The 27,728-nt window shown below is 49.6% G+C and overlaps 1 protein-coding gene across 1 annotated transcript in view; it reads right to left on the reverse strand.

Moving 5' to 3' along the window:
* Positions 1-27,728, reverse strand: part of LOC130203077 (neurexin-3b-like) — a 181,067-nt gene that overhangs the window by 125,526 nt on the left and 27,813 nt on the right. Inside the window, exons 4-11 of the mRNA XM_056428968.1 lie at positions 19,755-19,958; positions 18,384-18,410; positions 17,173-17,297; positions 16,413-16,520; positions 15,008-15,276; positions 13,048-13,238; positions 12,124-12,297; positions 7,355-7,474 (exon numbers count right to left, since the gene is read on the reverse strand). Coding sequence (XP_056284943.1) covers positions 7,355-7,474; positions 12,124-12,297; positions 13,048-13,238; positions 15,008-15,276; positions 16,413-16,520; positions 17,173-17,297; positions 18,384-18,410; positions 19,755-19,958 — 1,218 coding nt within the window. The remainder of the gene's footprint in view (positions 1-7,354; positions 7,475-12,123; positions 12,298-13,047; positions 13,239-15,007; positions 15,277-16,412; positions 16,521-17,172; positions 17,298-18,383; positions 18,411-19,754; positions 19,959-27,728) is intronic.

The following is a 27,728-nucleotide window of genomic DNA, read 5'->3' on the forward strand; positions in this document are numbered from 1 at the left end:
CTCGCGGTGGAAGCCGAACACGACTAGAGCGATACCTTCTGATGGGGGGACCAGATTCTGGCAATTACCTGAATAGGGGGTCAGTGTGATGAAGCTGACTGGAAGCGAGAAGAGACATCCAGCGTTGCCCATTGTGAGTCTCTCAGCCTGACACTCGGTGGAAGGCAGTCGGAGACGTAGTTAGAGCCACTTGTGATTGGAGATGAGCACCGATGGGTGGGTGGGTCCAGTGGCCCTTGATTCTGATGAAGTGCCCTCCTGTAAGTGCTGCGCAGAGGAGGCGTGTCTTCTCTGGAGTCTTCTGTGAGTGGTTCAGCTCCCCTGGTGATGACGACCCGTCAGCCTCACTTTGATCAGACAAGAGAACGCAGGGCGAGAACCACGGTCCGATGCCACGAGGGCCGCTCGCCGCTCCTCTTGGATCCACGCACAGGTACGTGGCGCTGTGTGCTCTGCTGTCGGCCAATGACCAGAGACTTATGTCCACCTGTGTGGCCTTTTGAAACCCAACGCATCAGGTTAATGGAGTGAGGAACGCTCCCCAGAGAAGGAAGGCGAGGGTTTGAATGCAGCCCTCTGGCTGGCTCCGCCCCCAGGCTGGCTCCGCCCCCATTCAGCGCCATCTGTTGTCATTGCCTCACCCCCTTGTGGCCCCTGTCCTCGCCCTGTGGAGGCCCCCGTGACCTTCAGACATTCTGTCATTGTCATGTCATCTGAAGACTCCATGTGTTAACTGGTAACTCTCAACATGTGTATTATTGAGCAGCGTAGAGTTTTAATCTGTTCATCATGTGTAGGTTCACCTGCTGCAGTTTACTGTCTCTATCTGACCTGTTTTACTGTCTCTATTTGACCTGTGTTACTGTCTCTATTTGACCTGTTTTACTGTCTCTATCTGACCTGTTTTACTGTCTCTATTTGACCTGTGTTACTGTCTCTATTTGACCTGTTTTACTGTCTCTATTTGACCTGTGTTACTGTCTCTATCTGACCTGTTTTACTGTCTCTATTTGACCTATTTACTGTCTCTATTTGACCTGTTTTACTGTCTCTATCTGACCTGTTTTACTGTCTCTATTTGACCTGTTTTACTGTCTCTATTTGACCTGTTTTACTGTCTCTATCTGACCTGTTTTACTGTTTCTATTTGACCTGTTTTACTGTCTCTATTTGACCTGTTTTACTGTCTCTATCTGACCTGTTTTACTGTCTCTATTTGACCTGTTTTACTGTCTCTATTTGACCTGTTTTACTGTCTCTATCTGACCTGTTTTACTGTCTCTATTTGACCTGTTTTACTGTCTCTATTTGACCTGTTTTACTGTCTCTATCTGACCTGTTTTACTGTCTCTATTTACCTGTTTTACTGTCTCTATCTGACCTGTTTTACTGTCTCTATTTGACCTGTTTTACTGTCTCTATCTGACCTGTTTTACTGTCTCTATTTGACCTGTTTTACTGTCTCTATCTGACCTGTTTTACTGTCTCTATTTTACCTGTTTTACTGTCTCTATCTGACCTGTTTTTCTGTCTCTATTTTACCTGTGTTACTGTCTCTATTTTACCTGTGTTACTGTCTCTATCTGACCTGTTTTACTGTCTCTATCTGACCTGTTTTACTGTCTCTATTTTACCTGTGTTACTGTCTCTATTTACCTGTTTTACTGTCTCTATCTGACCTGTTTTACTGTCTCTATTTGACCTGTGTTTCTGTCTCTATTTGACCTGTTTACTGTCTCTATTTGACCTGTTTTACTGTCTCTATTTGACCTGTTTTACTGTCTCTATTTGACCTGTTTTACTGTCTCTATTTACCTGTTTTACTGTCTCTATTTGACCTGTTTTACTGTCTCTATTTACCTGTTTTACTGTCTCTATGTGACCTGTTTACTGTCTCTATTTGACCTGTTTTACTGTCTCTATTTGACCTGTTTTACTGTCTCTATTTGACCTGTGTTACTGTCTCTATTTGACCTGTTTTACTGTCTTTATTTGACCTGTGTTACTGTCTCTATCTGACCTGTTTACTGTCTCTATTTGACCTGTGTTACTGTCTCTATTTACCTGTTTTACTGTCTCTATCTGACCTGTTTTACTGTCTCTATTTTACCTGTGTTACTGTCTCTATCTGACCTGTTTTACTGTCTCTATCTGACCTGTTTTTCTGTCTCTGTTTTACTTGTTTTACAGTGTTTTACCCCGACTGTTTTGTACTTACTGTGTTCACATAATTTGGCCGTTGTAAATTATTTCTGCATGTTTTTGCTTTTAACTGTTTAATTTTATGTTATTTTCATGGTTTCCTTTTATAAACTTCCGGTCCGTTTTACTAAACACGTCTCTGGTCGAACATCAGATATGAGTCTTTGTCTTTATAACACTTCTGAAATGTATAAATCGTGGTTATTGCACTTGTATTTCTTGAGGTGTAAGTCCCTAGGTGGCGCTGTTGGTTCCCATCATGCCCCCCCCCCCCCATGCTCACACAGCAAACAATTAAAAGCTAGTTCTCCTTCCCTCCAGATCAAAAGCTTCAGAGTCAGAACGTGATGAGAGAGACGTGTGCGGTGGAGGACCGGCCCATCAATCCTCTCTCACTGGAGACGTGTCCCAGTTCCAAACCCGGCGCGGCGAGGCGTTGGCGGCATTGATCGGGTGATTTGTATTTGTTGCCGCTGCTCCCGAAAAGTGTCGAGGAACACGCGTTGATGGATGAGTCCGCGGCCGGGCGCTCCGCCCACGAGGGGCCGGGAACACGCCGCCAGCCTCAAGGTTACCCGCCTGGCACCGCGACAGATGGACGCCCCTCGTCGTAACCGTCGGTAATGTGCTCGACTAAATCATCTCCCTCTCCGAACAACATCTCGCTCACCGAGGTAGTTTACAGAGGAGAGGAGTTCCAGAGGCCGAGGCGACCTCTTGTCCACGACCTCCACGACCTCTTGTCCACGACCTCCACGACCTCCACGTCCTCTCGGCCTCGGGGCAACGCCGCCCAGCGGAGCCGGGGTGTCGGCGGTGGGTTGGAGGGACGGTGGACTTCTGTATCTGTCTTCACGATTGTGAGACCAGAAGCTTGATACCTGTCTGCTGTCACGGTGCGTGTAGCCTAGCTTAGCATAGAGCAGGGGCGTCAAACTCATTTTCACTGCGGGCCACATCCACATCGTGGCCGCCTCTTAAAGGGCCGGTTGTAACAGAAGTACATAAACGTATTAACTACTCCCCAGCGTATTGTTAAATAATTCTCTTTGCATTTAATTATTGTTTATTTTTGTCTAGAAATATTGTACATCAAAAAAATTCTCTAATATTATAACATAAATCCATTTAATTTGAAACCTTCAAAATACAAGCACAGGATATTTTTCATAGATTTCTTGAAGAAAAGGTGATCGTATGTCTTTCAAGCCGTCGGGGGCCACATGAAATGACGTGGCGGGCCAGATTCGGCCCGCGGGCCTTGTGTTTGACACCTGTGGCATAGAGGATGGAAGCAGGGGGAATGGCTCAGAACTACAGCGACGACACATCCAAATCTCCCCCTCCCCCCCTCCATCCCTTCACCCGTTTTACATGGGCTTCTCCTCCGGCCTGCGGGGCTTCAGGGGCCGCACAGCCAATTAAACCCGGTTCCGAGCGCGGCGGCGCGACATCCACTCTTATCGCAGTGACATGATGCACTGCCGGGCAGGCGTCATTAGCCCGATCGGCCAATAGCGGGGCAGCTCGTTAGACCCCCGAGGGGGGGAGGGGACACGCAGCTCCACTTCCAATACAGATATCATGAGACAAGGAAGAGGAACGAGGAAGCGATGGTGGAGGAGGGTGTCATGGACCTCGGAGGGACATCTTTACGTTGTGGATGGATGTGTTTCGGGCTTTTCTCGGTGGATGTCGGGCAATTACCCTTTTCCTCCGGCCTACACGACGAACCGGAGCAGCTCCATCACCCGGCTCTGTTCCTCAGTGATGACGCTGCAGGCGGCCGTGAAGTAGCTGTTATTAATCCACCTGACCACGTGACGCCTCGCTCCTCTCTCGACCGCACAGTCGCCTCCACGATCCCAACAACGACAGCGAGGTCATTCCAAAGTGTCATTTTGGGATAGCGGGTCCCTGAGGACATTCATCCTCTGTGGGAACATGTTTGGCCCGTTTCTGATCTACTTGTGGTATTTATAGAATACATGTTCTCATATTTCAATGCTCCACTTACTGTATAAGTCCAATTTACCCAAACGGTACTTTCACGCAGAGAATCAAGTTTTAAATGTTGTTGATGTTGTGTATTTTAATCATTCAATCTTTGCAATACAATACAATAATATTCTATATAATATTTAAAAAAGAATAACTAAAAAAAGGTATAGGGAGAAGCAAAAAATGCTTATATATTCCTATCCTAAACTATTATAATCAAATAATTCAGAAAATCTATATAAAATAAAGAAAAATAATAAAGAAAATAAAAAAATAGTATACATATACATACATACATATGAATACATATATATAAATATATATAGTTATCTTTATTTTCTTGATTATTTTTCTTTATTTTATATAGATTTTCTGATTTATTTTATGTATATATATATATATATATATATGTGTATATATATATATATATATATATGTGTATATATATATATAATTAATTAATGAGCCTTTGAGAGAAGAACATCAAAGAAAAGCAAAACATTTCCCATCCATGATGGTCTTAATGCCTCATAGCGAGCCCTGCTGAACACCTGCTGGCCAGCGTGAGTTACTGCATCCCATTCACACAGACAGCAGCTTTAATTATTCACCGCGCCAATGACACCTCCTCCAGTGTTCACGAGGAGCTCCACAGACACCGCCTCCTCGTCGGGCCTCTATTCACACGTTGTCGATTATTCTCAAGCCTTCACCCGTCATCGGCGTCACGGCGCCATTGTGTGGCCGGCTGTCACTTCCCTCTCTGGGTTTAATGCCGCGCCGCCGACACATCGGTCAATAGAGGGAGAAGCTCTGTTATTATAGTTGGTTCTGAGCATCGAGCACCGGAGTCACGCAGCCCCTCCCCCCGGACCTCTTTGTCCTCTTGGTTTCGCTCCCGGCGAGCAGAGGGAGAAACGACCACGAGGCGAACGCCACGATTATCTTATTGTACGCCGTGTGTGTCGCCGCGGCGTCCTGTAGCTGTGATCCAGACACGGTGACACCCTCTGAGCGCGGCCAGTAGAGTGAGGAGAGAGGAGAGAGGAGAGAGGAGAGAGAGAGGAGAGAGGAGAGAGACCTGCAGGTTGAAACTCGAAGAAGAGTTCATCCCCTCAAAGCCCTCAGAGCTCAGCGTGGCCCTCTGTGGCCCCCTGGTGGAGGAGTGCAGGCTGCAGGCTACACAGCAGCACATGAAAGCCGTGTGGACCTCCCGCCTGCTCCTCTTCCTCTCCGCCACGAGAACCCTGCTGGCTGTGAGGAGGAGGAGGAGGAGGAGGAGGAGGAGGAGGAGGAGTTCCTCCGTCTGCACGGTGGGAGTCAGAGGAGCACCATTACTGATGTGTTGCTGCCAGCCATCAGAGGTAGACGCTCCACTCCCACGGTGTCCATCACACACACACACACACACACACACACACACACACACACACACACACACACACACACACACACACACACACACACACACACACACACACACACACACACAGAGAGAGCTGTTGGCTCTATGATTGCATTGATTAGGATATTGTACAATATTCACTCTATGATCCATAACTATAGAAAGTGGAGGATAGATGAAGAGAGAGAGAGAGAGAAGAAGAGGCAGAGCAGCAGTGGGAAATAATAGGAAAGCTGATTTCACGCTCGGGGGATTGCGTCTCCTTTTCCTCACGCAGGACAGAGCGGCCCTGCCCATGGATGTACTGCCCCCTGGTGGCGTGAGACGGCACTGCAGGCACCGTCACACCTCCAGAGATGCAGGCGAGTCGGGATCAGAAGATCCAGTCAGGAGGAAAGTACACCTCTCATCTCTAACATGAACTCCTGAGGAGACAACGGTGCCTCGCCTCTTCTTCCATTCGCTTCGGTTTATTATTATTATTATTTATGTTTTTGTTAAAATAAATAGAGAGGGAACAGAAACAGAGAGAGAAGATTCACGACAACATTCCCATTAGGGCCACAGCGCTCTGATGAGAATGCCATCACACGCTCGGGCGGTGCAGTCGATATCCGTGGACGTCTATATCCCCAGCAGCAGGAGAACTGACACCTCCTCCTGAGGCCTCCTCCTGAGGCCTCCTCCTGAGACCTCCTCCTGAGACCTCCTCCTGAGGCCTCCTCCTGACACACACGCTAAAGCTCTCAGCTTTCAAGAGATAAATATGTCTGTGTTGATGGGAAATCAATGCAACCTGCCAGCATGTCATCCCCGGCTGCACCAGGAGGGGGAGTGATGAGGGCAGCTCGTCTCTAATGAAGTACCGCAGGGAGGGAGGGGGGGGGGGGGACGCCACAGCCGATAATAAGAGAGAGCGAGGAGCCCGGCGTCCGACACAGTGTCACATCAGAGAGGGATGGGGGGGGGGGGGCAGCGGTGCTCCTCACAGCGCCACCACCTCATTAGTCAGAGGGCCCAGCGGCCGGTTGAGCCCTCTATTAACCGCTAAGTGAAAGAGCGCCAACCGCGATGACTGAGGGGAAGACCCCGTCCTAATGGGGATAAGAGACCAACACCCCCCCCCCCCCCCCACACACACACACACACACGTGGATCTTTTCCACATCTTCAGTCGCAGCCGTTCACTCTGAAGCCCAAAACCTGAACGACCAGAACGTGGAGCGCTCGTGACCACACAGCGCCCCCTGCAGGGGAACAGAGGAAATACAACGACACAAAAACACCCTCAGCAGTGCCCCCGGCCTCTTTCAGCTCCGCCTCCATGCAGCGGATCACAGACACGCGCTCAGCGGGAGGTCGTGGGGTCAGGGTACTCACTGCAGCCGCGGGCCCGGCTCCTCAGCTGCTTCCACTTCCTGTGTGTTGGCCGCGTGTGAACTGAGTGCTGTGTGCACCTCTATGAGCAGGATATGGTTCTATAGCACAGGTGACATGCGTCAGGTAGCAGTGTGTGTGCCTGGTGGTGATGGGAGGCATTGCATGTGTTTTAAGGAGCGCTGCCATGGAGGTACCGGCCCAACGAGACCCGCTGGCTGGGATGGCTTCAGCTGCTCGATACGGGTCGAGCTGGATCCAATTGGATCCCATGATTCCCGGCAATGTGAGTTCACGTGACGCACGAGGAGAGCTCCCTCGCTGCGCATGAAGGTGCGTTCAGGGACACGTGAAGGAAGCAGAACTCACGGTCGTTGCAGTGCGTTCCCGAGTAGGACGTCATGGAGCAGTCGCACGTGAAGTTCTCCCACTGCTGGATGCACACGCCCATGTTGGCACACGAGTCCTCCTGGCAGGTCGTGCTGGGGCCTGGGGGGGGGGGGGGGGAGATAACCACAGGTGCACCGTCAAGCCACAACAAGAGCTGCTCCGCCTTCCAACAATGCAGCACCCGTGCAGAGAGACGCAGATCTACAGCGTGAGGAGCAGACAGCGTCCCCACAGGAAGCCCCGCCGGGGCACGCAGTCTGGGGAGGCCTGTTGCATGCTGGGTAATGCAGGTTCAACAGCATCAACAGCTCCTCCAGCTGGGGGAGCGTCGCCTCCTCTCTGAGGGAGGTGCCGAACAGGATGCTACGCTAGCTTAGCGGCTCGCGCCACAGCTGGGCTGATGTGGCGACACTGTCCACGGCCCTCCCGCGTCAGTGTGTAGGTGGACAGTGTGTAGGTGGACAGTGTGTGTAGGTGGACAGTGTGTGTAGGTGGACAGTGTGTAGGTGGACAGTGTGTGTAGGTGGACAGTGTGTAGGTGGACAGTGTGTAGGTGGACAGTGTGTGTAGGTGGACAGTGTGTAGGTGGACAGTGTGTAGGTGGACAGTGTGTGTAGGTGGACAGTGTGTGGGTGGACAGTGTGTGTAGGTGGACAGTGTGTAGGTGGACAGTGTGTGTAGGTGGACAGTGTGTAGGTGGACAGTGTGTAGGTGGACAGTGTGTGTAGGTGGACAGTGTGTAGGTGGACAGTGTGTGTAGGTGGACAGTGTGTGTAGGTGGACAGTGTGTGTAGGTGGACAGTGTGTGTAGGTGGACAGTGTGTAGGTGGACAGTGTGTAGGTGGACAGTGTGTGTGTAGGTGGACAGTGTGTAGGTGGACAGTGTGTAGGTGGACAGTGTGTGTAGGTGGACAGTGTGTGTAGGTGGACAGTGTGTAGGTGGACAGTGTGTGTAGGTGGACAGTGTGTAGGTGGACAGTGTGTGTAGGTGGACAGTGTGTGTAGGTGGACAGTGTGTGTAGGTGGACAGTGTGTAGGTGGACAGTGTGTGTAGGTGGACAGTGTGTGTAGGTGGACAGTGTGTAGGTGGACAGTGTGTAGGTGGACAGTGTGTGTAGGTGGACAGTGTGTAGGTGGACAGTGTGTAGGTGGACAGTGTGTGTAGGTGGACAGTGTGTGTAGGTGGACAGTGTGTAGGTGGACAGTGTGTAGGTGGACAGTGTGTGTAGGTGGACAGTGTGTGTAGGTGGACAGTGTGTAGGTGGACAGTGTGTAGGTGGACAGTGTGTGTAGGTGGACAGTGTGTAGGTGGACAGTGTGTGTAGGTGGACAGTGTGTAGGTGGACAGTGTGTGTAGGTGGACAGTGTGTGTAGGTGGACAGTGTGTGTAGGTGGACAGTGTGTGTAGGTGGACAGTGTGTATAGGTGGACAGTGTGTAGGTGGACAGTGTGTGTAGGTGGACAGTGTGTGTAGGTGGACAGTGTGTAGGTGGACAGTGTGTATAGGTGGACAGTGTGTGTAGGTGGACAGTGTGTGTAGGTGGACAGTGTGTATAGGTGGACAGTGTGTGTAGGTGGACAGTGTGTGTAGGTGGACAGTGTGTAGGTGGACAGTGTGTGTAGGTGGACAGTGTGTATAGGTGGACAGTGTGTGTAGGTGGACAGTGTGTGTAGGTGGACAGTGTGTGTAGGTGGACAGTGTGTGTAGGTGGACAGTGTGTGTAGGTGGACAGTGTGTATAGGTGGACAGTGTGTGTAGGTGGACATGCATGCGACTGTTATCATTCCAACAAGTATTTTTTTTTTTTAAAGAGAAAGTTTTATCAGGGTAAAACTTTGAGCGCTGCATTCCCCGTCGACGAGCAGGACGTCCACGACACGGGTCACGACTCCACGGACAGTTATCGGTCAATAATGCTTTAGTTGCCGTGACGACGCTGTATCCACGGTGACCACGAGACACACGGGACGGGCGGAGTCCGGAGGTATTCAAAGTCGGGCGGGATGTGTGTCACACACATGGCTCTCAGCTTTGAATAGCAGCGCTGAGAGGGAATGCAGGTCAGGACAAGCCCCCCCCCCTCCCCCCCCCCGCCGGAGGCCAGACAGACACGGGGTCCAATCAGATCGATGCAGACGGATGCAGACAGACGGGCGTCGAGTGTCTGAGACGATGTGAGGACACGGACCGGGGTTTGCCGGCTGAAAGTGCATTTACTGTGTAGTGCACGGGGTCGGCCGGGCTGCTCCACGCCGCGCACACACGGCGTGTGTGTGTGTGTGTCTGTCTGTGTGTGTCTGTGTGTGTGTGTGTGTGCACGGCGGCGCTCGTGAGCGATGGAGGATTTCACTGCAGCAGTGGGAGGTCGCTCGCTCTCTGAAGAACACTCAGCTGGGTGGAAGAGATGGTTCTGAGACACAGGGCTCACACACATGGTGACCGCTGGGTTCCCATGACCTCTCCATGACCTCTCCATGACCTCTCCAGGACCTCTCCATGACCTCTCCATGACCTCTCCATGACCTCTCCAGGACCTCTCCAGGACCTTTCCAGGACTTTTAACAACATTTCCATTACCAAACGTGTTGTGAAATCTCCGTGTCTACACGAGTAGGTCATATACTTCACAAATGAATTAGAAACAATAGAATTAAAAGAATTAATATATATATACAGTAAATGTTTCTTATTTTAATTAAACTGTGTGAATGAACATGTGAATATAACAACTTGTCCATGACTTTTACAAAACGTTTCGATTTTTTCTTCTTCTTATCAAGGATTCCAGGCCTGGAAATAACCATTTTTAAATTCCATGACCCTGTATATATATATATATATATATATAAACATATATATATTTATATATATATAAACATATATATATAAACATATATATATATACACTACCGTTCAAAAGTTTGGGATCACTAAGAAATGATTTTATTTTTCAAAGTAAAGCACTGTTTGTTCAATAAAGATAACATTAAATTAATCAGAAATACACGCTCTACATTGTTAATGTGGTAAATGACTATTCTAGGTGGAAGTGTCTGGTTTCTAATGAAATATCTCCATAGGTGTATAGAGGCCCATTTCCATCAACTATCACTCCAGTGTTCTAATGGTACATTGTGTTTGCTAATCGCCTTAGAAGACTAATGTCTGATTAGAAAACCCGTGCAATTATGTTAGCACAGCTGAAAACAGTTATGCTGGTGATATAAGCTATACAACTGGCCTTCCTTTGAGCTTGAAGTTTGTTGAACAAAATTAATATTTCAAATATTAATCATTATTTCTAACCTTGTCAATGTCTTGACTACATTTTATATTCATTTGAAAAATAAAAGTGTGATTTTTCATGGAAGACACGAAATTGTCTGGGTGATCCCAAACTTTTGAACGGTAGTGTATATAGTGAGACATGTGCAGTGACATCCTGTCTGTCTGTGTCGGCCTGTAAATGGGTTTTTTTTCATCGTAGCCCTAACTTTAACCTTATTAAATATAAACACACGTGCTAATAATAATAATAATATAATATTATATAATAATAATACTGATGTGCTTCACGCTCATATGCGTGTGTCTGCGTTCACTCTGCTGTGAAACAGTAATAATCATAACCAATCACCAGGTTTCTAGAGAGCGAGCGACCTCCGCACTGACCGAGGACACATCTCTGCCCGGCGACACCCACAATGCATTGCACACAGCGGCTTCCAGGCGAGCAGGCCTCACAGAGGCTGAGTGATGAACCTCTACCTTGCAGGTCGGCTTTGGTGAAACCAACTTTGTTAGCGCAGAAAAGAAAATAACAAACAGAGCAGAGCGGAGAACAAGAGGTAGAGGTTAGTGGAGGAGCACGATCCTCATCTCCTGTTGCCCTCTACAGGCCAGACAAGGAACTACAAGAGGTAGAGGTTAGTGGAGGAGCACGATCCTCATCTCCTGTTGCCCTCTACAGGCCAGACAAGGAACTACAAGAGGTAGAGGTTAGTGGAGGAGCACGATTCTCATCTCCTGTTGCCCTCTACAGGCCAGACAAGGAACTACAAGAGGTAGAGGTTAGTGGAGGAGCACGATCCTCATCTCCTGTTGCCCTCTACAGGCCAGACAAGGAACTACAAGAGGTAGAGGTTAGTGGAGGAGCAGTGTGAGGAGACAGAGGCAACATGTGGACCTGAGGGGGAGGGGAGGGGGGCTCCTGTAGAGGCAACATGTTGATCTGAGAGGGAGGGAGGGGGGGGGGTCTCCTGGAAAGCACCCCGGAGGGCTATTACTTTATTAAAGGAGTTATCTCCTGTTGCCCTCTACAGGTCAAACAAGGAACTACAAGCGATGGAACCAGCAGCTGGCTGGTTTGTAAACAACAATAATGAGATTACGCGTCGTCTCTAGGTGAAATATAAATATAACGTCACCAGAGACTTTTTGTCATATTCTGTAACTGCCCAAAAACTAAGTTAGAGCCTTAAGTTTGAGTTCCTCGGCCCGAGACGACGGCCGTGAGCGTCGTTGAGGGTTCTTAAGAGGACGTTTCTTCTTCACGAGTTATTCAGGCTTTAAACAGACGCAACATGACAATTTAACAAGCCGAGAAACTCAAAGACAGAGAGTTGTACTGCGCCGTGACGAAGGCGAAGAGGAAGAAGAGGAACAAAGCCGGCGTGTGAGGAGCTTCTCATGAGACTCATGGGTCTGGTGAGGCCCGGACCCCTCGGACCCCTCGGACCCTCAGTACCTTCACAGCCGCGCTCCACCTGGCCGCTGCGGAACAGGGCGTCGTTGATGAGGTCCGGCAGCCGGCCGTTCAGGTCCACCGAGGCCAGGCAGCCCTGGAAGCCCTCCCGGGAGACCACCAGCTTCGGCAGGTTCTGGTACATGTTGGGCCCGAGACCGCCGACGAACAGGTCGCCTGAGGGGAGACCGGTGGTCCTCAGTTTGACTCATATACGGTAACCAGTGTTAGAGAAGACATGTATATATTATTATATATAGCGTGAGAGGAGGACACCTCGTCACGTCTGTCCCCGGCTGTGGAGACAAGCCGACTATTCATAGAGCATTCCTAGTTCTAGGTATTTTATTTTATTTTAAAATTGTTATCATTTTAATTTTTTTATTATTTTCACATTTTGAATTTTAATTGTTTTATATTTTTTTTAGCATTTTTAAATTTAAATGTTTTATTTTGTTTAAATATACTTTATTGATTATGCACAATATGGCATACAGTGATCACAGAACAAATATTTCCTTATTTTGTGTGTATGTTTCAATCAGATTACAATTGTAAAAGAGGAAAACAGGATCAAAAATAACTACAAATATCAAAGGCAAAACAAAATTACAAATAATTGTGATTTTATAAGTATTTAATTATATATTAATGTGTTGCACTATCTGGAACTTGATTCTGAAATAAAAAGTGTATTTGATTGATTGACTAATTATAAAGCTACATCTAGCAGCCGGTTAGCTTAGCTTAGCACAATGAATGGAAACCAAGGCAAACTGCTAGCCTGTGACACGATATACAACGAGCAACTTCTATAAATACTTTAGTTAAGTTCAAATAAGACTGAACATCACGAACGACTAACGGTGGGTAATGAGGTGTCGGGTCAAAGGTCAACCTGTGAGCCTCATCCAGAAGCTGAGATACCTTTGAGGTCCAGGTTCTTGGCTCCGTTGACGTTCTGCGTGACGGACTTGGCGTCGACCTTGAGCGTGTGCGTGTTGGCGGCGTCCCGCGTGATGACCACGCTGTGCCACTTGTTGTCGCTCAGCGCGTTGTCGCTGTTGCCCTTCAGCAGGCTGGGCCCGTTGCCAAGGTCGAACACGTAGTGGACGAACCTGGAGGAGGAGCACACGATGCGTTCAGGGTCTGTGCTGCGATTAGGGGTCATGGTGCGTTCAGGGGTCATGATGCGTTAAGGGATCATGATGCGTTCAGGGGCCATGATGCGTTTAGGGTTCATGATGAGTTCAGGGGTCATGATGCGTTCAGGGGTCATGATGCGTTCAGGGCTCATGAAGTGTTATGGGGTCATGATGCGTTCAGGGGGCATGAAGCGTTAAGGGATCATGATGCGTTCAGGGGTCATGATGCGTTCAGGGGTCATGAAGTGTTATGGGGTCATGATGCGTTCAGGGGGCATGAAGCGTTAAGGGATCATGATGCGTTCAGGGGTCATGATGCGTTCAGGGGTCATGATGCGTTCAGGGGTCATGAAGTGTTATGGGGTCATGATGTGTTCAAGGGGCATGAAGCATTAAGGGATCATGATGCGTTCAGGGGTCATGATGCGTTCAGGGGTCATGAAGTGTGATGGGGTCATGATGCGTTCATGGGCCATGATGCGTTTAGGGTTCATGATGAGTTCAGGGGTCATGATGCGTTCAGGGGTCATGATGCATTCAGGGGTCATGATGCGTTCAGGGCTCATGAAGTGTTATGGGGTCATGATGCGTTCAGGGGGCATGAAGCGTTAAGGGATCATGATGCGTTCAGGGGCCATGATGTGTTTAGGGTTCATGATGCGTTCAGGGGTCATGATGCGTTCAGGGGTCATGATGCGTTCAGGGCTCATGAAGTGTTATGGGGTCATGATGCGTTCAGGGGGCATGAAGCGTTAAGGGATCATGATGTGTTCAGGGGTCATGATGCGTTCAGGGGTCATGAAGTGTTATGGGGTCATGATGCGTTCAGGGGGCATGAAGCGTTAAGGGATCATGATGCGTTCAGGGGTCATGATGCGTTCAGGGGTCATGAAGTGTTATGGGGTCATGATGCGTTCAGGGGGCATGAAGCATTAAGGGATCATGATGCGTTCAGGGGTCATGATGCGTTCAGGGGTCATGAAGTGTTATGGGGTCATGATGCGTTCAGGGGGCATGAAGCGTTAAGGGATCATGATGCGTTCAGGGGCCATGATGCGTTTAGGGTTCATGATGAGTTCAGGGGTCATGATGCGTTCAGGGGTCATGATGCGTTCAGGGCTCATGAAGTGTTATGGGGTCATGATGCGTTCAGGGGGCATGAAGCGTTAAGGGATCATGATGCGTTCAGGGGCCATGATGCGTTTAGGGTTCATGATGAGTTCAGGGGTCATGATGCGTTCAGGGATCATGATGCGTTCAGGGGTCATGAAGTGTTATGGGGTCATGATGCGTTCAGGGGGCATGAAGCGTTAAGGGATCATGATGCGTTCAGGGGTCATGAAGTGTTATGGGGTCATGATGCGTTCAGGGGGCATGAAGCGTTAAGGGATCATGATGCGTTCAGGGGTCATGAAGTGTTATGGGGTCATGATGCGTTCAGGGGGCATGAAGCGTTAAGGGATCATGATGCGTTCAGGGGGCATGAAGCGTTAAGGGATCATGATGCGTTCAGGGGTCATGAAGTGTTATGGGGTCATGATGCGTTCAGGGGGCATGAAGCATTAAGGGATCATGATGCGTTCAGGGGTCATGATGCGTTCAGGGGTCGTGAAGTGTTATGGGGTCATGATGCGTTCAGGGGGCATGATGCGTTCAGGGTTTGTAGACTGTCCCTGGAAGACTAGACACCACACACACACACATGCACACACACACACCACACACTCCCCCCCCCCACTCACCCCTTCACCATCTCCACGGCGATGAAGTCGTTGCCGTCTCCGCTGTTGAAGAGGATGAAGCCGTCGGGCGAGGTGGTCTTGAACTGGAAGAACAGGTGCATGGTGGTGTAGGCCTGCAGCGTGGCCAGGCCCAGGTAGCTGCCCTTGGTCCTGAAGGTCACGGGGTCGGCGATGATGACGCGCAGGCCGAAGCGGGCGTTCAGCTCGCAGTAGTCGATGTCTCCGTTCTTGCACATGTCGATGTACTGCATCCCGTTGAACTTCAGGCTCTGGAGACAGAACATCACGACTTCATGGAGGAGCGGCTCCAGAGCATCGCTCAAACCGCCCGACGCTCACACACACATTATACTCCTGCTTCTCATCTTCTCTGGGTTTCATTTCACCATACAGTGTACTGGACTTTCCTCTTTGAACTGTTGACATGTTTAACTCCTGTTGTTGACACCTCGTTTTATTTCAGGGTTATGCTGCGTTCAGGGGTCATTATGCTGCGTTCAGGGTTTCTTATGCTGCGTTCAGGGGTCATTATGCTGCATTCAGGGGTCATTATGCTGCGTTCAGGGGTCATTATGCTGTGTTCAGGGGTCATTATGCTGCGTTCAGGGTTTCTTATGCTGCGTTCAGGGGTCATTATGCTGCGTTCAGGGGTCATTATGCTGCGTTCAGGGGTCATTATGCTGCGTTCAGGGTTTCTTATGCTGCGTTCAGGGGTCATTATGCTGCATTCAGGGGTCATTATGCTGCGTTCAGGGGTCATTATGCTGCGTTCAGGGGTCATTATGCTGCGTTCAGGGTTTCTTATGCTGCGTTCAGGGGTCATTATGCTGCATTCAGGGGTCATTATGCTGCATTCAGGGGTCATTATGCTGCGTTCAGGGGTCATTATGCTGCGTTCAGGGGTCATTATGCTGCGTTCAGGGTTTCTTATGCTGCGTTCAGGGGTCATTATGCTGCATTCAGGGGTCATTATGCTGCATTCAGGGGTCATTATGCTGCGTTCAGGGGTCATTATGCTGCATTCAGGGGTCATTATGCTGCATTCAGGGTTTTAAACACTATAATGTACTTTGTGACACGTCTGTGATAAGTGAAACATAAATAAACTTTCCTTCCTACCTTTACTTCCTTTGCTTCCCTACCTTACTTTCCTTCCTTTACTTCCTTTCCATTCCTTCCTTCCTTCCTTTCCTTTCCTTCCTTTCCTTCCCTCCTTTCCTTCCCATTCCTTCCTTTCCTCCTTTCCTTCCTTTCCTTCCCTCCTTTCCTTCCTTCCCATTCCTTCCTTCCTTTCCTTCCCTCCTTTCCTTCCTTTCCTTCCTTCCCATTCCTTCCTTTCCTTCCTTGACTCCTTTCACCTTCACCTGAGGTGGCCCGACGGTGACTCAGCGGTTTGACGTCGTACCTGCAGGTGCCCGATGAAGGAGGAGGGGGCGGAGGAGACGAAGCGCCGCTCCGTCAGGATGCCCGTCTCCACGTTGTTGAACTCCAGGCGGGTGTGGTCGCCCGCCATCTGGCCTGAGGCGGAGAGAGGGAGGAGGAGGAGGAGACGCCGAGGGATGAAGGGGTGGAAGAGGAGGAGGGATACTGACGTCTACAGCCCAGTCCGGTCAGTTTTACTACGTCAGCAGTTTTCACAACAAGGCTCACGTCATCGGACGCTTCCTTTTCCTGAAATGATTCCGCAGTGCAGCGCACCTGAAGCCCCCTCAATCGTATTCAGCGCCCCCCCAAAATAAAAAAATAAAAAAACTATTTATCATTATTGGTTTTAAAAGTTTTTTTGTTGATTTTTTATAATCTTTTAGTGATTTTTTAATATTAAATTAACCTATTGTTTAAAACATGGACACGTTATTATTATTTGCATTAATATATATTATTGGATTAAAAAAAATATTAAATTGAATATTCTTTCAAACTTGAACACGTTATTATTCTTTGCATTAATATATATTATTATTGGATTTTTTTTCCTCCTTTGTACAAAATACAATGACATGATTTCTACTGTATCCTTTTATATGTCTTCGAACATTTGAATTCTACAAACGCCCCTGCTGCAGAATATAATCCCAGATACCCCCCAAAAAAGACATAAAAAGAGAAGAAGACACGACCACACATCCGGTGCTCGCCGTAACCTAGCCGACCAATGGGAGCGCAGTACCTTCGGCCACATCGTCGTCCACCGTTAGCTTGAAGACTTTCCCGCGGCGGACGACTCGCACCGAGTGCCACTCGTTGTCGTTGAGCTTCTGTCCGGCGAACAGAACCTCAGGGCCTTGGCCTGAAGAGGAGGGTCCGTTAGAGCGGTCACATCTCTGACCTCACGATGCAGCACGCCGGGTCACCGGGTCACCGGGTCACCGGGCAGAATACTTCATATGCTGCACACAGGCAGTGGCTTTAAAGGAGATCTTCATAATCTGGAGATTTGGTTTTGATTTGACACCAAAAGGAAAACAAGACAACGAATCACAGCTGAGGTAAAGAAGAGGTGAGCTGAGCTATGACAGAGCGTCATATAGAGCTCTCTGCTCTCATATAGAGCTCTCTGTCATCATATAGAGCTCTCTGCTCTCATATAGAGCTCTCTGTTCTCATATACAGCTCTCTGTCATCATATATAGCTCTCTGCTCTCATATAGAGCTCTCTGTCATCATATAGAGCTCTCTGCTCTCATATAGAGCTCTCTGCTCTCATATAGAGCTCTCTGTCATCATATAGAGCTCTCTGCTCTCATATAGAGCTCTCTGTTCTCATATAGAGCTCTCTGCTCTCATATAGAGCTCTCTGTCATCATATAGAGCTCTCTGTTCTCATATAGAGCTCTCTGCTCTCATATAGAGCTCTCTGCTCTCATATACAGCTCTCTGTCATCATATAGAGCTCTCTGTTATCATATAGAGCTCTCTGCTCTCATATAGAGCTCTCTGCTCTCATATAGAGCTCTCTGTTCTCATATAGAGCTCTCTGCTCTCATATAGAGCTCTCTGCTCTCATATAGAGCTCTCTGTTCTCATATACAGCTCTCTGTCATCATATAGAGCTCTCTGTTATCATATAGAGCTCTCTGCTCTCATATAGAGCTCTCTGCTCTCATATAGAGCTCTCTGTTCTCATATAGAGCTCTCTGCTCTCATATAGAGCTCTCTGTCATCATATAGAGCTCTCTGTTCTCATATAGAGCTCTCTCTGCTGCACAGGTTCATGTGACTGTAATACATGTTCTCTAAGATATGGGAACGATTCAAACTGGAGCAGGCCTCCTTCAAAACATTTAGAGTGCATTCAGTAATAGCATAACTTCAATATGTGGCTACGACTCCCCCCCCCCCCGTAGGAAGCTGCAGAAGAAGAATGTAGACTTACTGGTGTTACAGTGTATCCTCACACAGTCTAGATGGGGAGGGGAGAATAAGTGACAGATGAAATCGCATCCTTCAAGGTTACAGCTGCAGACATCCAAGAGCAGGAACAGCCACCTTCCGGGGACGGTCACATGACCACGGCGGCCATCTTTAGCGCAGCGGGCTACCGATCGCTAATCTCTCTACCACTGATAATGGAAATCAAAATGTGGTTACGTTGATATCGTTGTGGCAACGCTGGTTGATGTTCAGTTTCAACCGTGTCCAATTTGGAGTGTTTGTGTCTCTGCAGCTACGATGCTACGTAGCATCACATGAGCATTACGTTCATGGAGTTTGGCTACGAGTCCTATTTTTAAAATGGCCGCCCGCAATTCAATTGGCCACATCGATAAAGCAACGCAGCAACGCAGCAACGCAGCAACGCAGCAACGCAGCAACGCAGCAACGCAGCAACGAGAGCCGGATGACTTGAGACCATGAATTCAGACATGTGGCTTTAGATATCTGGAACTAAATCTCTGTCTCTTAAAGTGTTTGCCATGTGCTGGTTGCAATCCATGTGACCAGGCGGGTCATGTGATGTGACCAGGCGGGTCATGTGACGTGACCAGGCGGGTCATGTGACGTGACCAGGCGGGTCATGTGACGTGACCAGAGGGTCATGTGACGTCAACCGCATCAGAAGCGTGGGGGCAAACAGCGTCGAGCCACGCGGCGCCGCGAGAGGAGGAGCGGCTCTCGGCTCCGAGCTTTACAATCCGTTTTCTTCTTAGAATCTTCAATCAAATTTAGAGTTTGTAAAAACACCTCAGCGCACATGAAGGAACATGGAACACGGACGACAGGCGGTCCGTGTTCCATCAGCTGAGGCGCTCGGCGCCGTGGCGTCGGGCTGTTTGCCGGCGGGCCGCAGGCTCGGGCCTTTGAAGGGGTGAGTGCCATCTTTGAACAGGGCTAAACCAACGGCTGCTAACGGGGGGGGACACACACACACACGGTCCACAGAGAGCAGAGCCACGCGGCGATCACGACTCTGGGCCGAAGCGTCGCCGCGGGTCTGAATAGACGGCCGGAGATAATCTGAGACGCGGCTCTCTGGATTAAAGCGTGTGTCACAGGACGAGCCTCCGGGAAGGAATAATCTATTTGTACACAATAATGAGCGTGATTAAAATAACCTGATCCGTTCAGAAGAAGTGGCGCATGGAGGACGTGGTTACGTGGGCGATGATACCAATCTACAAAGACGTCGAAGCATCAAGGCGACCGACAGTCCAGGCAAGTCAACGGACGCATGCAGTGACACAGACGGACCACCGGGGCTGGCTTAGTGTGCGTGAGGCCGGCCCCGCGGCGCTCCATACGATACCTAGGTTGACCGTCAGCTTGACGCGCCCGCCGTCCAGCTCCAGCCGCAGCGTGTCGGCCGACTCGCGGGACGTGGCGGCCATGAGGAGGCCGAACGCCCGCTGGGACGTGAAGCGCAGGGACACGTCCTCGGCCTCCGTCGGCACCGCGGCGGGAATCACCACCTTCATGTACATGCTGCCGTCGAACGACAGGACGGACGCCTCTGTGGGGACGAGGGGGGGGGTCAGAGAGCTTCACAGGACCAACCACAGGGGGTCAAACTCATGTTCACCGGGGGCCACATCAGCGTCATGGCGCCCTCTTAAAGGGCCGGAAACACTTTATGAACTCCTTGAACATCTTGTTAAATAACTCTTTGTATTTGATTATTGGAGTGTAGAAATATTGTACATTAAAACATGTCTCTAGTATTATAACATAAATTCATTAAATTTGAAACCTTCAAAATAAAATCATGGGATATTTCAGTATAAACTACTCAAACATATTGTTAAATAACTCTTTGCATTTGATTAGTGGAGTATAGAAATATTGTACACAAGGAAATGTCTCTAATATTAGAACATGAATCCATTTAATCTCAAACCTTCAAAATAAAAGCATGGGATATAGGTGATCGAATGTCTTTAAAGGCGTCGGGGGCCACAAAATAGTGATGCGGTGGGCCTCGTGTTTGACACCTGTGAACTACAGCAATGGTGGCAGAGAGAGGCTGCGTCCACACGGTGTGTCAGCATGTTGCATCACCTCCTCCTGACAGCTTCTTTATGACCATCAACACCTCCCAGAAGATACAAGAGACACACACACACACACATGCATATGTGCATATGTAACCAATGGGTGAAACACACATGTGGCATCATCACCACAGGGGGTCGGACCTAGGGCTGCAACTAACGATTATTTTGATAATCGATTAATCGGTTGATTATTTTTTCGATTAATCGATTAATCGGATAAAAAAACAAAAAAACTTTCATTTTCAACCCTTTATTCAAAACAGGGTCCGTACGGTCATGGAAAACCTGGAAAAGTCATGGAATTTTTAAATGGCTATGAGCAGGCCTAGAAAAGCAATTGAACAAAATAAAATCCCAAAATATTTGGAAAAGTAATGCAAATTTGTTTTATTCAAATTTTAATTTACACGGTATATATATGGTATGCTTTGGAATTCTCATTGTTAGTTTAAATACTACATCTTCTCACTTTGTCACGTATAGACAGAGTTTTCACAAAATGTTTAATCATGGAAATGTGGTTTAAAGTCATGGAAAGGTCCTGGAGATCCACTGGTCACCATGGTGATGAACCTGTTCACTGGTCAGCATGGTGATGAACCTGTCCATTGGTCACCATGGTGATGAACCTGTTCATTGGTCACCATGAGGATGAACCTGTTCACTGGTCACCACGGTGATGAACCTGTTCACTGGTCAGCATGTGATGAACCTGTTCACTGGTCACCATGGTGATGAACCTGTTCACTGGTCACCATGGTGATGAACCTGTTCACTGGTCAGCATGTGGATGAACCTGTTCACTGGTCACCATGGTGATGAACCTGTTCACTGGTCACCATGGTGATGAACCTGTTCACTGGTCAGCATGTGATGAACCTGTTCACTGGTCACCACGGTGATGAACCTGTTCACTGGTCACCATGGTGATGAACCTGTTCACTGGTCAGCATGTGGATGAACCTGTTCACTGGTCAGCATGTGATGAACCTGTTCACTGGTCACCATGGTGATGAACCTGTTCACTTGTCACCATGGTGATGAACCTGTTCACTGGTCACCATGGTGATGAACCTGTTCACTGGTCAGCATGTGGATGAACCTGTTCACTGGTCACCATGGTGATGAACCTGTTCACTGGTCACCATGGTGATGAACCTGTTCACTGGTCACCATGTGGATGAACCTGTTCACTGGTCAGCATGTGGATGAACCTGTTCACTGGTCACCATGTGGATGAACCTGTTCACTGGTCACCATGGTGATGAACCTGTTCACTGGTCACCATGTGGATGAACCTGTTCACTGGTCACCATGGTGATGAACCTGTTCACTGGTCACCATGGTGATGAACCTGTTCACTGGTCACCATGTGGATGAACCTGTTCACTGGTCAGCATGTGGATGAACCTGTTCACTGGTCACCATGGTGATGAACCTGTTCACTGGTCAGCATGGTGATGAACCTGTTCACTGGTCACCATGGTGATGAACCTGTTCATTGGTCACCATGAGGATGAACCTGTTCACTGGTCACCATGTGATGAACCTGTTCACTGGTCAGCATGGTGATGAACCTGTTCACTGGTCACCATGTGATGAACCTGTTCACTGGTCACCATGGTGATGAACGTGTTCATTGGTCACCATGTGGATGAACCTGTTCACTGGTCACCATGGTGATGAACCTGTTCACTGGTCACCATGTGATGAACCTGTTCACTGGTCACCATGGTGATGAACCTGTTCACTGGTCACCATGGTGATGAACCTGTTCACTGGTCAGCATGTGGATGAACCTGTTCACTGGTCACCATGGTGATGAACCTGTTCACTGGTCACCATGGTGATGAACCTGTTCACTGGTCAGCATGTGATGAACCTGTTCACTGGTCACCATGGTGATGAACCTGTTCACTGGTCACCATGTGGATGAACCTGTTCACTGGTCACCATGTGATGAACCTGTTCACTGGTCACCATGTGGATGAACCTGTTCACTGGTCACCATGGTGATGAACCTGTTCATTGGTCACCATGTGGATGAACCTGTTCACTGGTCACCATGTGATGAACCTGTTCACTGGTCACCATGTGGATGAACCTGTTCACTGGTCACCATGGTGATGAACCTGTTCATTGGTCACCATGTGGATGAACCTGTTCACTGGTCACCATGTGATGAACCTGTTCACTGGTCACCATGGTGATGAACCTGTTCACTGGTCACCATGTGATGAACCTGTTCACTGGTCACCATGGTGATGAACCTGTTCATTGGTCACCATGGTGATGAACCGTCACAAACAGACTGACAGCTCTCCTCTCCTGAGCAGTGGTCCCCATGTGGCCCCGCCCCCTGAACAATATCAGAGACGCGTTCCGATGTATTATGTTTGTCACCTGGCCCGCTGCCGTTGAGATTGCAGTGAGACGCGGAAAAAATGTGAAGTGGTGCTCTTGGCAATAAAACATCTTTGATGGGCGTGTCGCGTCTCGGCCAATCAGCGTTCAGATGTCCACAGCGTTTGGGAAGTTAGGTTAGCTTGAATGTTAGTCCGCTACATCTGCTGCTCTGCTCCGTTAAATGCTGTCTGCACGCGCAGCGCTCACAGCGAGTGGGGGCGTGGCTTATCTCTGTTGCCTTTCTTCGTGGAAAAATATTTTCCGCTATCCGCCACGGAATAAATAACCACGTTTTCTACGTTATCCTCTTGTGGAAATGCCACACACGTCGTGACATGTAGCGCCCTGGTGTCTGGGTTCATAACGTCACCCGGAGACGCACACAGCTCCGTGAATGTCTCCGACGACGTGAATGACTTCCGCATCCAGCGCCACGTGAGCAGCAGCAGCCAATTAGATTCATCAACAGAGGAGCAGCTCAGCGCTGATTGGCTCTCACAACGCAGCGTTCCGTCTCTCCCTCCCTCTTGTTTCTCCTGCGCCGCTCTGCGCTCAAATCTACTTTGTTTATACTCCGTGACTTATTGAGCGCCGTAAGAATCGCGCGACACAACGAATCGATCATGGAATTCGTTGCCAACTATTTTAATCATAGATTTTTATCGATTTCATCGATTCGTTGTTGCAGCCCTAGTCGGACCCCCTCCCCCTCTGAGTGCCCCCCCCCGCTGCCCTTCATAGACGTTGACTTCTCTCTACATGGAATCTTCTTCAGGAAACGTTAAATAAAAGTGGAGCATTCAAACTTTATTGATCCCAGAGCGGTGGAGCGTCTTCTCTGTGCGCTGCAGTGAAGCCCGGGCAGCCCACCGGGGCTTCAGTGCCTTGCTCAAGGACGCTTCAACGTGCAACTATGGGGAGAGCGGGGACGGAACCGGGTAGCTTGTGGTTACCATGACGACCGCTCATCCCAGCGAGCTGCAGGCGACCCCGACACACGTTCCCACTGAGCAACACCGGGGCTCTTCTGTTCCCTCCTCATGGGGAATGTTCTGGGTCAGCCGCCCCCCCGATGGGCGGGGCCCGTTGGGTTCTGTTCACATGGGGATGGAGCCACAGCGCTAAGCGACGGCCGCCCCACCTAGAGGCCTGGGAGCCTCTGGGGGAGACACACAGATTAACAGAGGGATGGACTGGACCTGTTTCTGACACCTCAGCTCTTCAAAATAAAATAAGTAGTCCCCGTGGCTCGGTAACGCCCCGGCGTCGGGCTCCAGGGAAACGCTGAGGCCGCCGGAGGATCTCCTTCCTGTCCGCGCAGCGTTTATGGATCACGCGTCACGTCCAGGTTGATGTGGAGAGAGGAACCCTCAGACCGGCACCCAGCAGCTTCACGACTCCTTTGGCTATGCTATGCGAGCTACAGGCTCGTATTCAATTCCACCGGGAAACTAAGGACAACTGCATCATCTGCCTTACGGAGACATGGATGTCGGAGGAGGTTACCGACTCAGCCATCGAGCCGGCAGGATTTTCCGTCCACCGCGCGGACAGAACAAAGACTCTCTCTGGTAAAGATCGTGGAGGGGGGGTATGTCTCATGATAAACAGATCTTGGTGCAACCAAAGTCATGTACATACTCTCAAGTCGTTCTGTTCCCCGGACCTGGAGTACCTAATGCTCATGTGTCGACCATTCTGGCTACAAGGAGTTTACAACAGTCACCGTAACTGCTGTGTACATTCCGCCTCAAGCTAACACGGACATAACGCTGAAGGAACTCTACGGGCGATCAGCGAGCAGGAGTCGGCAAACCCGAGGCTGCTTTCATTGTGGCGGGGACTTCAACAAAGCGAACCTGAAGAAAGTTCTCCCGGTTCTACCAACACATAACAAGCAACACGCGGGGAGCGGATTCTCGACCACTGCTACACTCCCTTCCGGGATGGATACAAAGCCCTCCTCCGCCCACCGTTCGCAAATCGGACCACCGCTCCATCCAACTACTCCCGCCTACAGGCAGAGGCTGAAGCAGCAACCAATCGCTGTGAAGGAAGTGCAACGCTGGTCGGACCAATCGGAGTCTATGCTACAGGACTGTTTTGAATGTGCTGACTGGGATGTGTTCAGGGTCGCGTCGGACAACAACGTCAGTGAGTACGTCCTCAGTCACCGGGTTCATCAAGAAATGCATAGATGACGTTGTTCCTACCAAGTCGGTTCGGATTTATCCCAACCAGAAACCGTGGATAAATGGCGATGTTCGCGCTGCACTCCGCAGCGTAACACCGCCTTTGACTCGGGAATACGGCGGAATACAAAGAGCCCGCTACGACCTCCGTAAGACCACCGGCTCTGCCAAGCGGGAGTTCAGGAACAAGGTGGAGGAAAAGCACAAGAGCCATGACGTGAGAGGTGTGTGGAAGGGCCGTCAGAGAATCACGGACTTCAGAGGGAGAACCAGCGGTGAAGAGAACTCCTCTACCTCCCTCCCAGGCGAGCTAAATACATTCTTTGCTCGGTTCGACGTGAACGGCAGCCCGCCAAGGCAGCGCCGCCGAGGAGACCAGCCTGCTGATCATCTCAGAGGCTGGCGTGCAGAGCCTTCAAGCGGGTGGACATCCGGAAGGCGGCAGGTCCCGACCACATCCCGGGCGCGCCCTCAGAGCATGTGCAGACCAGTTGGCAGGAGTCTTCGCAGACATCTTCAACCTCTCCCTGTCCCAGGCTGTTGTTCCTGAGAGCTTCAAGATGTCCACCATTGTGCCTGTCCCCAAACACCCCAAGGTAACCTGCCTGAATGACTGGAGACCCGTAGCCCTCACCTCGATTGTCAGTAAATGCTTGAGAGGTTGGTCAAGGACTTCATTTGTTCCATGTTGCCTGCCACGCTGGACCCATGGCAATTTGCATATCGTCAAAACAGATCCACCGACGACGCATTGCCATGGCACTTCCACCGCCCTTTCCCACCTGGAGGGAGGAACTGTTGTGTGTGCGAATGCTGGTTGTGGACTACAGCTCAGCGTTCAACACTATTGTTCCCGCCAAGCTCGACACCAAGCTCAGAGGTCTAGGCCTGCACTCTACCATGTGCAGCTGGATACTGGACTTCCTGTCGGGCCGCCGCCAGGTGGTGAGGATGGGCAGTACCACCTCAGAGCCGCTGACCCTCAACACGGGAGCCCCTCAGGGATGCGTGTTGAGCCCTCTCCTCTACTCCCTGTACACCCACGACTGCACGGCCATGCACAGCTCCAAAGTCATCATCAAGTTTGCTGACGACACAACAGTGTTGGGGCTGATCACCGACGACGACGAGACAGCCTACAGGGAGGAGGTTGGATCACTGGTACAGTGGTGCCAGGAGAACAGCCTCGTCCTCAACGTCAAGAAGACCAAGGAGCTGATCGTGGACTACAGGAAGCGGAGAGGAGAGCACACGCCCATCTCCATAGACGGAGTTGAAGTAGAGAGGGTGAGCAGCTTCAAGTTCCTCGTGCACATCTCCGAGGACCTCACATGGACCACGCACACCACTCACGTGGTGAAAAGGCCAACAACGCGTGTATTTCCTTAGGCGACTGAGGAAATGCAACATGGCCCCCAGCGTCCTCAGAGCATTCTACACCAGTACCATCGAGAGTGTTCTGACAGGTTGCATCACCGTCTGGTACGGAACTGCACCGCCCTGGAGCATAGGGCACTACAGAGGGTGGTGCGGTCGGCACAGTACATCGTTGGAGGTGAGCTTACCTCCATCCTGGACATATACACCAAGCGGTGCGTGGCCAGGGCCAAACGGATGATGAAAGACAATAACCACCCCGCCACAAACTGTTCACCCTTCTACCGTCAGGCAGGCGATACCGCAGTATCAAGTGCCGCACAAACAGACTGAGGGACAGCTTCTTCAGTCAGGCCATCAGGCTGCTGAACAAGGACTGAGACCCTCATTAACACTACACACCAGAACATATTCTGTGAATATCTATGGCCATGGTGTATATTTTATTACATTGTTTATATATATATATATTGTATATATATATTGTATGTATATACATATATATATATATATTGTCTCAAAAAAGTGTATATTTTATTACATTGTTTTATATATATATATTGTCATGATGTATATTCTATTACATTGTTTTATATACATATATTGTTAATACTTTCTTTTTTGTGTGGATATTGTATAGTTTATTCTCATTCTTTTTTTAGTCTGCTACTGCTGTCGGGTGTTTTGCACATAAGAATTTCACAAACCGATTATACTTGTATAAAAGGGGATGTGACAATAAAAAACTTGAAACTTGAAACTTGGGATTGGACTTGCCCTGAAAAGTCATGTTCTATGTGGCGTGTTGCATTCACCAGCAGAGAGAGATCAGTGGAGCGGTGACAAGAGGCCGGCGCCGGGCGGGGACGGTTCTGAGAACCAGCCGGTGACCGAGAGCCCGGAGGACAATGAAGCCGGCTCTCCATTGTTCTACACCGCCCCCCCTCTCTCTCACATCGCTCCACCAGCCCTTCCACAGACGGATGCTCTAAGTGACGGAGGCGTGTATTGATCGGTGAGTCGGGTCCAGAGCTCTCACTACGAGGGATGAACACGCCGAGAGGAGAGAGCCGGACGTGGACCGGGACCTGGGAGACCGGCGCTGAGGTCCCCTCTGGCCCGAGGCCTGAGTGTCATCGCCCGGCGGCGCTCCACAGGCGGAGAGTGCGGCGCCGTTTAGCCCGGCGCGTTTTCGCCAAGACGTTTTAGTAGCGGCTGCTTCTACAAGTCGGGTCTGGTGTGATCACGCCCTGA

This window comes from Pseudoliparis swirei, chromosome 12 (genome assembly GCF_029220125.1).
Source record: "Pseudoliparis swirei isolate HS2019 ecotype Mariana Trench chromosome 12, NWPU_hadal_v1, whole genome shotgun sequence".
In the NCBI taxonomy this organism is placed as follows: domain Eukaryota; kingdom Metazoa; phylum Chordata; class Actinopteri; order Perciformes; family Liparidae; genus Pseudoliparis; species Pseudoliparis swirei.